At 36.2% G+C, this 13,370-nt stretch overlaps 1 protein-coding gene across 1 annotated transcript; it reads left to right on the top strand.

The window, feature by feature from the left end:
- Positions 1-2,103: 2,103 nt before the first annotated feature.
- LOC140147234 (uncharacterized) lies at positions 2,104-7,085 on the top strand. Its single transcript, XM_072169017.1, has 3 exons — positions 2,104-2,225; positions 6,127-6,260; positions 6,829-7,085. Exons 1-3 carry the CDS (start codon positions 2,191-2,193, stop codon positions 7,044-7,046), a joined length of 387 nt encoding a protein of 128 aa, XP_072025118.1. The 5' UTR covers positions 2,104-2,190; the 3' UTR covers positions 7,047-7,085.
- The last annotated feature ends 6,285 nt before the right edge of the window (positions 7,086-13,370 follow it).

Genomic DNA, 13,370 nt, shown 5'->3' with positions numbered 1-13,370 from the left:
ATTATCCAGTTTACGCTGAAAATGTTCTCGTTTTCTCACATAGATGAATAAAGGGGACGATATTTGAAATTGTAATTATGTAAGTTTGAAGACAAATCATTGCCTAAACCGATAGGGTTACCCCCTTTAAACATAATTTATAGCAAAATAGCTTCTAGTAAAACACAATTTGCTATCTCTGATTTTCATGCTGCGCATGAAAGAATACCACAACCAAGAACCTAAAGTGTATGTACTATCCTATGGGGCATAGTTATCCACGTTTTTTGCTTCTCACAACCATATTACCAATACAACTCAAAATTGGGAAACTTATTACTTTAATGGTAGTCCTCAATCTAAGATAGAAAAGAGAACATGAAAAATCTGACCACACCTCTTCAAGTAAATATTTCTGCTATGCGTCTTTTACAGCAAAAGTTGCGCATTTCATATGTTATTATTCTATAAACCAGTAAATGTGGCATTAAAAGTACTTAGCGAAATCGATAATTATTAAGATTAAAGACATCCATAGGTTTCCACATCCCAGAGTACAATTATAAACAAAGTTTACCACGTTCTGGAGTCACGGCCCTGGATATGCTTGCGTACAACCTTTCCATACTACCGTTCTGAAAGGGTCTGTCAAACTGTTTTCCCTAACCCTAATAACTTCTATTCTGTAATCATAGCCTCGTGAAACTTATAACTACATCGGAGTGTTACCCTCAAAATGAATGAAGGTTGACCAGTGTTTGATTTGATCCTTTTCAACTTTTTGTTGACCTCAGAGCCAAACAAGATTGGTAGGTCAACACTTGAAACGATACAAAAAGAATATTATTTTACTAGAAAACTCAAAAGACCTTAAAAATTCAACAATTTATCAGTGCCAGAGGTGGGCAAGTGCAATAGCGGCCATGTGTATCTGCCATGTGTAGATGAGCATAATAAACTGTGTGTAAATTGTCAATTGTTCTCAGGGCAGCAATTGCACTTACCCACTTCTGGCACTGAGCAGTCGATGATATCTTCATTGTTTTTACCCATTTGCAACCAATAGAAGATGTACCTACAAACAAATGACATCGTCATGATATAGATAAGGTTCTGATTTGTAATTATGGTTGATATAATTACGGTTAATGTAATTATATGCTTAAGGGTAGACGAGGTATTGTTGGTCGAAGCAACCTAAAAATTGATTTTCATTATCTAGACAAATATATTATTGAAAAACAACACCTTGATGTTTTGCAAAAGTTCATTCTACAAATCGTATACTTTGCAAACTTGCTTAATTTATTATTGTTAATGAGTTATGTACGTTTTACAAAAGTGTTGTTGTTTTAGCCCTCTTTACAACGTAACGAAAGAACCGCAGCACCTATAAAAGTATATCTGTGATATTTTCATTCTTCTACACAATCGCTATGAATTGAGCAATACACTCTTTGCCAAAGCTCACTACCATTCGTAAGATGCTGTGAACTACCAAATCACAACAGTTTAAAATAATTAATAACCTTAATGTAATTATGGTTAATGCAAACGTTACAGTCAAGTGTAACATGAAGAGAGACGGGAACTTATAGATTGTAATATCAAATCAGTTTTCCTTTGCTATTCCGTTCTCATATTGAGTAATAATATTAGTGACTCAAGTGTTAGATTAAAATTATAAATTTATCTTGACACATTATTTTCAGGCTGGATGTGTTAACTATATAATGATTAAAATGGAAACTCATAATACAAGCTGGTTTTAGAAAGTAACGCGATAAAATACAACTACAGTACAAAAACAGTCTGCTTTGATTGAGTATATCGTTTCCCATGATTTTATCAGAAATCGAAATATGGAATTCCCTATATACCGGCACGTGTTCATATCTGAAAATACATATTCATATCGTATTTTCACTCACAGTATACAAGTGTTAAATTGCCCTTGATCGACCCGAAACAGAGAACAAATCTATTGCCAATCTTTTGTTTAATTAACACGCGTTGAAACAGCAAAAATCAATGAAATGCATGCGTTAACTGTACACAATTAACGGTATTGCAAACCATCTCTGTACTCGAACAAAGATTGTATTTACACGTGTAATAGTAGTATTGGATTTGAAATATAAATTGAATTTGCCGTGAGTAGTTTTCTAAGTTTAGTAACAAACATGCGTAATTTGTTTAATCATTAGTATCATGACGTCACTTCAAAGTTGCCTATGTAATACAAGGTAAGCAAAGTAATTCGATTATTTTGTAGTTATGTAAGATATATAATTTCAGTAATAGTAAAGTTAATTTTGAAATATTGGGATTTAAGTATTTTTTTGTCTGTTTTGTTTATACCTCTGTGGGCTCTGGAATTGGTCATTTTTGGCCATCGAACTTCTGTACCTACATTTGTTATTCCTTGCCATTTTTGGCTAAGTTTGTCTGCCTATATGCATAAATCTGTGCCTAAATTGGTCATGTTTGTTGTTTTTTGTTCGCTCTTCCCCTCTTCATTAGGGTGGAGTGAAAAAACAAAAAATTGAGATAATTTTTTTGGATAGTTATAAAAACTTGCTTACATATGAAATAAGTAACCTGCCAAAAAATTGGAAAATTTGAAGCATATCTTGACGTTCCACAAAGCACCTGAAAAATGTGGGAAAATGACCGAAATTACCCAAATTTACACATCCCGGCACGAAATCGCATGTTGAGATGTTAATATATTCGTAAGTACACCCCCTAGAACTATGATATTTGGTATATATGGCTACCTTTAACTGCTTAATCCATTGTTGTAATCAGAGGCACTGTAGCGTGTACCAATTGTAACTGATAAGTGCCCAAAAATGGATGAAAACCCTGCCTGAACCATTATGTGGGTGGTTCGCGGCACGAAAGTGCATGTTGAGATGCTATTATATTCATAAGTACATCCCCTAGAACTTTGAAATTTGGTATATATGGCCACCTTGCACTGCCAATTCTAAAGATGTAATCACAGGCAGTTGACCATGTACCAATTATAAGGGAGTAGTGTCCGAAAATGGATAAAACGCAGTAACACTGCCTGGACCATTCTTTGGAAGGGTGATATGGGTTGTACCGCAAATAGTAATATATACTTTTTGATTTGTTATTGCAGATGAAATTGAGCAATCATATTTTTCTTTTGTTGTATCTAGTGCAAATAAACTAATAATGATGTAAACAGACATGCTATGTTACATGTGTCTGATTCAGTGTGCATTAAGTTGATTGTCAGGAGTGTTAAAGTTAAGCCTAAATTCCTGACAACATAACAACACCAATGGGTTGTACAACAAATAGTAATATATACTTTTTGACATTAGAAAATAATAAAACTAAATGTTTATAACATTAAATAGTCTATAGTAGTAACATGTATGACTAAAAGAAGCATGCCTTAAAAACCACAGATAATGTTGGGATTTATTGTCAAATTTCGGCATTTTCTATTCCAAAAGTGCTCGATGCTGAAACTTCTGTAACTAGTTTGATACATGTATGTCTCTCAACCACCTGGGTGTGGCATAGATAATGACCAAATTCGTATCTTACGTTTGTATGTTGCGAAAGAATGCTCCGTTGTGTAAGGATGGTTCTCGACATATCTACAGTGTAATTCAGAATTCACACTACCTCACAGACGAGCTGAAGAAAGTTGTGGATCCTGTAATTCAACGCAACACTAATTTCTTTAGCCATCCAGAAAAAGAGCAGTTATACGCAGGTTAGCTATGCGACGCATCATTAAAACAAGAAAGCAGCCAAGTACCAACACAGTGAGATCATTCAGTGTGCCATTGCTCAACTTTGAAGCTACCATATAGAGATGATCGAGTGGTAGAACATACCAATCACAGAACCTCCTCCTGTAACATTCGATATTGATGACAAGACTCTGTTAACTATGATCCTGGAAGATTAGACACAGATACTGGAATTTGCTCATTATCCATGCTACACCCAGGCGGTTGAGAGACATATCAAACCAGTTACAGAAGCTTCAGCATCGGTGTGCGGTCCCGAAAGTCGCGATGAATTCATTTGAGCACGCTTGGAATCAAGATCGAAAATGCCTGGAATGTGACACTAAATCCCAACATCATAGTTTTTAAGGCATGCTTCTTTTTGTCATACATGTTACTACTATAGACTATTTAATGTTGTAAACATTTAGTTTAATTATTTTTTAATGTCAAAAAGTATATATTACTATTTGTTGTACAACCCATTGGTGTTGTTATGTTGTCAGGAATGTAGGCGTAACTTTAAAATGGTGTTACACTCCTGACAATCAACTTAACATGCTTAATGCACATTGAAGCAGACACACTAACATAGCATGTCTGTTTCCATCATTATTAGTTTATTTGCACTAGATACAACAAAAGAAAAATATGATTGCTCAATTTCATCTGCAATAACAAATCAAAAAGTATATATTACTATTTGCGGTACAACCCATATCACCCTTCCAAAGAATGGTCCAGGCAGTGTTACTGCGTTTTTATCCATTTTCGGACACTACTCCCTTATAATTGGTACATGGTCAACTGCCTGTGATTACATCTTTAGAATAGCAGTGCAAGGTGGCCATATATACCAAATTTCAAAGTTCTAGGGGATGTACTTATGAATATAATAGCATCTCAACATGCACTTTCGTGCCGCGAACCACCCACATAATGGTTCAGGCAGGGTTTTCATCCATTTTTGGACACTTATCAGTTACAATTGGTACATGCTACAGTGCCTCTGATTACAGCAATGGATTAAGCAGTTAAAGGTAGCCATATATACCAAATTTCATAGTTCTAGGGGGTGTACTTACGAATATATTAACATCTCAACATGCGCTTTCGTGCCGGGATGCGTAAATTTGGGTAATTTCGGTCATTTTTCCACGTTTTTCAGGTGCTTTGTGGAACCTCAAGATATGCTTCAAATTTTCCAATTTTTTGCCAGGTTACTTATTTCATATGTAAGCAAGTTTTTATAACTATCCAAAAAAATTATCTTGATTTTTTGTTTTTTCACTCCACCCTACTCTTCATACTGTTGTGTGTTTTACTTGTTTCCTCACATCAAGTTGGTGCACCCTGCTCTCAGTTCAAGATGCATTTAAGGTACTAATTTATATCAATTATTGATCCTTGATGTTTTTGTGTTCTCGTCTGTTGGCTTCATCATTTGTTTGTTCAAAGTTTTTTGAGTGAGCAGTCTGAGCAATTTTCGGGCTAGATAACTTTTGCAAAATTGAACGTACTATGGGACTCTTAATCCTACATCTATACTACAGAATGGTCGACTGCAGATCCGTCGGATAACGCTTTTTCGATGGGAAATGAACTTTGCTGCTTGGATGATGTGACGATGAGGTTAGCATTTATTCCGTATACGCGGATCTAGGGTTTCTCTACCGGAAGTCAATTTGTGCCGAAATTCCTTCCCACAATGCAATAACCGTTGTGCATAACAAGAGATACAGTTTGGAGGTTAATCAATATTCTTTGTTATGCAATACGCATATTGCAATGTGGGAAGGAATTTCGGCACAAATTGACTTCCGGTAGAGAAATCCGCGTATTGAAAAGCGTGTTCCGATGGATCTGCGCTCGACCGGCCTCACTAGGTTCACTACGAAGGTCGGTCAGCATGTAATGAAAGTTGACCTTTGACCGCATATATTAAAATATTTTGATGATATTTCTTTATGATCACATAAAGAATATACCTTTCAAACCTTTCAAACCACATTATGTTTCAAATCAATAGACACTGCCAAAGTGGTCAGACATGTGAATTCCATGTTGCTTTGATTTTAATTGAATTCGCGCAACTGCATTTTTTACTCGGCTCACAAAAATAGCCACCGAGTCCTTTATAATGGTGATTTTACAGTTGAAGAAGGACAAGATGCTGATTCAGCATTTTGACCAAATGCTTCACATTTTTTAATCTAGTGGCATTTTTCAAACAGTATACTTTATTTTGATACACTCTGTATTAATAACACCTATACAAGCGCATACGCATACCCCAACATAATCCAAACCCAATCCACCCATGTGAAGACACACTTTTTAAATATTTACATATTGATGGCTTTTCCAGGCAGACAATGGATCCTAGCAGGAAATACCTATGGCCTGTCATTTTCATATCTGTATCCACACTTCTGTTATTGGTTCCCTACATACAAGGAGATCCGTATTACCCTGCATGTTTGGCTGTGGCAGAAGCTTCATGTAAGTATATTCAAGAATCAAAATGACTACCACATAACATCCTATGTAGAATGTCGTAATAAATCTTCATTAAGAATGTCTAAAATTTAAATAGTTACTCTGGATTGCGAGCTTATTGGGATCTTCTCGTGGATTAACTTGTAATACGCTGGCGAAGTGACATAATAAATCGGATTAACTACCATAGCAATAGGTGAAACAATTTTGAATATATCGCGCTGCACTACAAGCAGGTTGCACTCATCATTTGTGTATGTCTGCAATCATAGATTGAATACAATACCGGTCTTTTCAAAGATACTAATCTTGCAGGTGCGAGTGAGCAGCATGATATGGTTCAATGCAGCGGTACCGTCTGAACGTACCAGCTCAGCGCGGCATATTCGAAAATTGTTTTCACCTATTGCTATGGTAGTAATAACTTCGCCAGTGTATAGGCCTACAACAGCTGTGAAATGTTTATACATTTTGTTCTCGCAGTCAACATTGTCACAGCAGGACTAATAGTGAATAACAATGGACATACTATTAATACTCAATATAATGTAAATATTATTTTCTTTCGCAGCTATTGAGGGCACCCCTGAATGCATTTTCCGTTGTCCTGACGCCGAGAAGACAGTATGCGGTACAGATGGCTATATCTACTATAATGAATGCTTTCTTTGTAGAAAAGCTTGTGTAGTACCTCAAATAGCTAAAGCATGTGACGGTTATTGTCCGTGTAAGAAGGACATCAAACGTGACCAACCCGAAACAAATAGGGATGAACATGATGAACTATAAGACGTGACGTCAGCAAGAAAAACTGCATCGACTCTAAAGCTAGACTGCGCTGCATTCCTTTTTTTTTTTTTTTTTTGATAAACAATTCATACGTTCCCATGCATGAAACCATTTAAAATCTATGACGAAACACATCACATCTCCAGTGACTGCCCTGCCCAGAGAAAAAAGGACTGCGGTAGTTGGATATGACCTGTGTGACCCACCATATCTTAACACATAGACTCAACCTCTTTCATCTCGAATCTGAGATGAATGTTAATGAAGTAAAAATCAATGTGGGTGGTAAATCTTAACCAATAACAGATAGGCAAGCATACATGTTTATGCATTAGCCCAACCCACTGTGTTCACTGAACCCAACCCACGTGGGGTAGCTCTTCAGATTTCATTTGACAGCTTAACCAACGCGTATACGTGCGCGACGTCAAGCGTACTATACATTGTATTGGACCTTGTGCAAATAATACGCGCTGGACGGCTATTCAAACGGCTTAATTGGTAAAAACCACAGGAAATGTGCATAAACAGCCAAGACTGCATTTTTAATGAGGTAACATCATACCCACTATAGAGTGCATAGTTCATTGTATATTCGAAATACAGTAGACCAGTTTTCTCATGGATATCTGAGCTGTTGAATCAGAACAGGAATGATGAGTTTTCCATGGTCAGGTCAGAGAGATTAATTTAGGGAATGATAAATTAAACTGGTCTACTACAGTAGACTACTATAAAGCACGACACCAAGAACTTATTTTCGATATCAAAATGATACACTATAGTAAAGAAACACCAGAACAGAACACTAAAACTCTGTATATCGTGGCAAGAGGACACCACAATCTTAAAACCAAGACACCCAATAACAAGGCATAAGTACAGTATGTGGTACGGATGGCTTCATTCATCTACTAAAACGAATGCTTTCTTTGTAGAAAAGCTTGTTTAGTACCTGATATAGCTAAAGCACGTTACAGTTTTTTGTCCGGGTAAGAAGGACACCAAACTTCATCAATCCGAAATAAATAGGGATGAAATGTAAGACGTGACGTCAGCAATAAAATACAACATTGGCGATAAAGCAGGACACGATGAAATTATTATCGATATTAAAAATATTTGAGGGCATGTGTGGTCTAGCTGTAGAGCATAGGCCTCACGATCGTGAGATTGTGGGTTCGAGCCCCGCCGTGGCCATGCGTGTTGTGCCCTTGAGTAAGCTACTTCACTTCAACTATCCCTCTACCCAGGTGTATAAATGTGTACCGGCATTCTTTAATGATGGGAAGGTAGCAGACTCGCTTTGGAGGAGGTTTACCGATCCGCTTACAGCAACATTACATGGAGGAATCGCCAGTGAAAGAGAGACAGGCACTCCGTTCACTGTTTATATACAGGTTCGCCTCCTTTACCTTTGTTTTACCTTTAAAATAATACACTATAGTAAAGAAATACCAACTAAAACTCTATCTTCGAAAGAGGACACCACTATCTCCAAACCAAGACACCCAATAACAAGTCATAAGCACAGTATGTTGTACGGATGGTTTCATCTACTATAGCTAAAGCATGTGACGGTTATTGTTTGTGTATAAAAAGGACACCAAACTTCACCAACCCGAAATAAATATGGATGAACTGTAAGACGTGACGTCAGCAAGAAAAAACAGCATCGGCGATAAAGCAGGACACCAAGAACTAATTATCGACATCAAAATGATACACTTAAGTAAAGAATCACCAGAACAGGACCCTGAAAATCTATATATCTTTGAAAGAGGACACCATTATCTCCAAACAAAGACAACCAACAACAAGGCATTAAGCGCAGAATAGTATGTCCAAAATAGGACATCAAAACGACAGCGCCAAAAGGAAACGCTACAAAATCGTCACCATAAAAGAATAAAACCAAAATAGCTTATGAAAAAAAAATCAAAACTCAAAAAAGAAAACCAAATAGCAAAGAGAAAAACAAACTAAATAATAGAATAACAAAAGACGAAAACAAACTGCCATAAATTAAATAACAAAAATCAAAGACAGAAGAAAATGAAAAGTGGAGGCGAAACACAGTTGAAGAAGTAAAAATGTCATGAAGAGTCAAAATTGAACAAAGGCAGAAAACAGAAAACAAGAAAAACAGAACAAGGTGGTCTTGCAGAAATGTAGGAAAAGGAAACAATAATAAAAGTAACGAAATCATCTAAACTTGTAAAATTGTAGCCGCTAGGTGCATAGAATCAACGTAACTCCCGAGTAAGTCACTAGTCTAATAGGTAAAGGGATTATTCAACATTATCGCCATTTTCAGAGGGGGTTAAGATACGGTACGGTTTGTACGTATGTGAAAATGACGAACGATCCGTTTACTTTCTAGACATAACTTACTCTGAAGTTACGCTGATTTCGTACCAGTAGAATGAGTATTTTAAATGGGACACATGATCTGTAAATGATCTCCTAGGTGTCAATAGTTTGTCCTCAAGACGACTCCAAAAGAGAGTTCCCTATTAACTATATAGGTGTATGCCTAATATACCCGATCTGGGGGGGGGGCTAGATTCGGCACCCCCTAAGACAGCGCACAGGACACGTGTCCTCCCTTACCCCTAGCTACGCCACTGTCCTTGTGTTTTACACTGTGGTTCCAAGAAAAAAAGACAGACAGAGAGAAAGGAGAGGAAGAAATAAGAAAAGAAAGTGACTGACTGATTGAAAGAATGAATGAAAGAAAGAGTAAATAAATGAATGAATGAATGAATGAATGAATGAATGAATGAATGAATGAACGAATGACTGAATGAATTAAGGAATGAATCAATCAACGAACGAACGAGATCGAACGATTGAAAGAAAAAGAAAGGAAGAAAAGTTCGATATTACAACAGATTTTTATAACACCCGGTATATAAAGCTCTCGACATTTCTGTGTGATGGCGCTATTATGAAAGGTTGTTGTTGTTTCACCACATTTAGAATAATCAATAATTTAAATTTCCCGCACAAAATTAACAGGAAATATCAGGGAGATAAAAAATCACGAATATGCAATTAATCATTTTGAAGATACGATTTATCAAATGTGATCAAATACCATCAGTGACATGATCAGGTTTTGTTAGCAATGTAAGATAATTTAAGGGCTGGGGTATGAGCGACATTGAAGTACCGGTATCTGGAGAGGGGAAGCAATGAGTTACCCCAAATCACAGCGGCAGGTAGTGACTGGGCCGCCGAGTGTTAATATATAATTATTTTGGAAGGTGCGTGTTTGTTTTAAATTTTGGGGCGTTTTTCCAAAATTTGATATTTTTGGTGATATTTCAAAAAAGCGACATGCCAAAGACAACTCTTTGGGCACATAGTTTATTATTGTTATTGCAGTTCTTTTCCACATACCTACGTTAACATTCGATTGGGTGATTTACTAATATTATATATTTTATGACTGCAATTTGGCGTTTTCAATGCATTTTACACGTATCATGAAATTAACGCAAATATCTAGTCACGCTACTTTTAGAATTTTTACCTGATCGTCGGCTTTTGCAGGCAACAGAATGCAGATTGGCTCACGATAGATGTCGTATTCCTCTATGTGGTTCACTTATTGATAACATGAGTTTGCATTCCTTGTAACAACACACACATTGCCGTCTGGAAACCGGGTCTGGTACTGATTTTGGGACAGCCATTAGACTTCAGCGCCGTATCAAATCCCGCACGAAAGCTTGTGTCTACATCTATTACTATACTTCTTTGGAAACGTTGACCTTTGACCATTCTTTGTATAACGCCCTGATATGACCTTGATATGTTCGCTTGATTGGGTACGTTATAGCATCCATTTCATTGACTTGTTAGGACTTGGTCAGTAGATAATACTCCAGGGATACAATAGTTTAACAAGGTGTGTGAGCATGGTGAAAGACTCATTATTGATTAGGCGCGGACATATTAAAGGCACAGGTCCTTTGCGTGTATAGCAGAAAATTATAATAGAATGTGTGAATTGAATGTTTGGAATTTTGCAACTAAAATACTAACTGCATTCTGCATTATGTATTTATTTATTTATTTAGGCCTATGCCTATTTATTTATTTACTGACTTATTTATTTATTTTATTTATTTGGTATATTAGTTAGTAGGCCTAGTTAGTAATATTCCATGATAGGCCTACGTCGGTTTATTATTGATTGTTGATAACTTGACAACTTGATTGATTGATCGATTGATAGTCATTTCACATTATATTCCTAGTTTATAGGCCAATTTGAATAGCATCGTACATTAGATAAATAGACCTATCAGTATTGATTTATTCTATTCAGCAATATCAAGGATTACTATCAAACTTCTCATAGCTAATTGTCAGTTGGCTCAGTGGTAACGCAGTAGGTTTTACAACACGGAGGTCCCGGGTTCGATTCCCACCTCTGCCTACTTTTTGCAAGGCTGAGAAAAAAATGAAATTTCTGGACTGCAAACTTATTTGGCGCGCGATCTGAGCTGGTCCTTTTCTGGTGGCTGTGTCTGTTACAGGCACACTCCCTCTGCATCCAAACCAGGTTCACGCTCATTGCACCTCCCTTAAGGTAGAAAGCGTTCTCTATTTTCTCTATTTATTGTTTAAATGACTGTAAGACCATCTAACAATAACTTAGACCCGTTGGCAATGTTTGTCACTTTGTTAACTGTTTAACCACAGAGAAAAATAACTGATCAAACAATGACATAAAACCCGTTGGTCACTTGATTAGCATTTAGCGCTACGTAAGAAAATTACTGCAAGAGCGGCGGCAAATTGTGGTCTAACAATTACATAAAAGTCGTTGGTCACTTGGTAAGTGTTTAGCTACGGAGGAAATTGACTGCAGGTCCGTAATGGCTGATCTAACAATGATATATAAAACAAGTTGGTCATTTGCTTAGCCTTTAGCGCTACGTAAGAAAATGACTGTAAGACCGGCCACAAAGGGTGGTCTAATAATTACATAAAAGCCGCATCATGCAGTTATTGTTAACTACATGTATGCACCAACACAGGGGCACTCACAATAGGCAATTGAACCCTACTGGTAGCGCTGTGTTGTAGATATAGGAGATGAACTAGTTAGCGTCATATATCAAAAAGTATAAAAGCTATGATTTTAGTACTTGCTCTATGTTTCAATTACTTATTCTTTTCAAAATATCTGAATTTTCAACCCGGTACAAGCTTTAATAACGGGGGACCATACATTTTTATGAGAAAGAAATCCTACCATCTATCCAAACTCCGGGGTTATTCCAATGAACATTTTGCTTCACCGGGCAGCCCTGGCTTGGTCGTATTTGGAAGATTGGTGTCACGAAACCGTAATAGGTACAAATTTAGTACTTTCTGCCAATCAAGTAGGGTTTAATAATTAGTATAGTTCTTATAATAACGGGGGATGAGTAAATGACAGCAAACCAGTGAAAAATACCCCAAAACTCGGTCAGTGGAGCTCCGCTCGTACATGTCAATAGCGCCATAATAATAATAATAATAATAATAATAATAATAATAATAATAATAATAATAATAATAATAATAATAATAATAATAAATGATAATAATAATAATAATAATAATAATAATAATAATAATAATAATAATAATAATAATAATAATAATAATAATAATAACGATGGTTGTGATGACAAAAATGATAATAATGACGATGATGATGCGCATTTACATGAATAATAAAAATATTGATTTTAGTAATTGAACAGATGACGGACGGCTGGTTGTTATATCAATTTCCATTGATATTCATAAATCGAACCGGCCAAATTTGTGACTGTTTTATGATCACACTGTCTCTGATGTTTTAATTTTTGTTAGTCGGAAAACGTTTGCCATTTGGTTGTCAATTAACACCAGTGATTACTGCAGTCTGAATTTTGAATTACAGGTAAGCAAATCACGACAACAAAATAATTCAGCTATTAATTTCTATTCAATCATAATGAAAACCATATTAATTATTATGATTCATTCATGGTCATGGCGGTGATAGTATAGTGGTTGTTGATGTTTTTTTATTTTTTTATTATGGGGTGGGGATGGTACCAGGTATATTAATGTGCTGTATATCAGTATCATAGTCAACCAATTGGCACTCAATGGTGACAGCGCAGTGGTCACGATACCAAAAAAGTAACCAAACATGTATGATTCAGTTTTGGGTTTTTTTCCTAAAGGTCACTGATCCCTAACTTGGGTTGCCAGTCTCCCGATGAATGTCAAAGTTTGATTGTGTTGAGATCGAAGATTTGAAATACTAAA

Source organism: Amphiura filiformis, chromosome 1 (assembly GCF_039555335.1).
Source record: "Amphiura filiformis chromosome 1, Afil_fr2py, whole genome shotgun sequence".
Classification (NCBI taxonomy): domain Eukaryota; kingdom Metazoa; phylum Echinodermata; class Ophiuroidea; order Amphilepidida; family Amphiuridae; genus Amphiura; species Amphiura filiformis.
The sequence above is the reverse complement of the archived record's forward strand: the minus strand, read 5'-3'. Positions and strand labels throughout refer to the sequence as shown.

Coding starts and splice junctions, on each gene's coding strand:
- LOC140147234 (XM_072169017.1), top strand. CDS start 2,191: ATGACGTCACTTCAAAGTTGCCTATGTAATACAAG. Junction 2,226..6,126: donor AGTTGCCTATGTAATACAAG/GTAAGCAAAGTA, acceptor TGGCTTTTCCAG/GCAGACAATGGATCCTAGCA. Junction 6,261..6,828: donor GGCTGTGGCAGAAGCTTCAT/GTAAGTATATTC, acceptor TTTCTTTCGCAG/CTATTGAGGGCACCCCTGAA.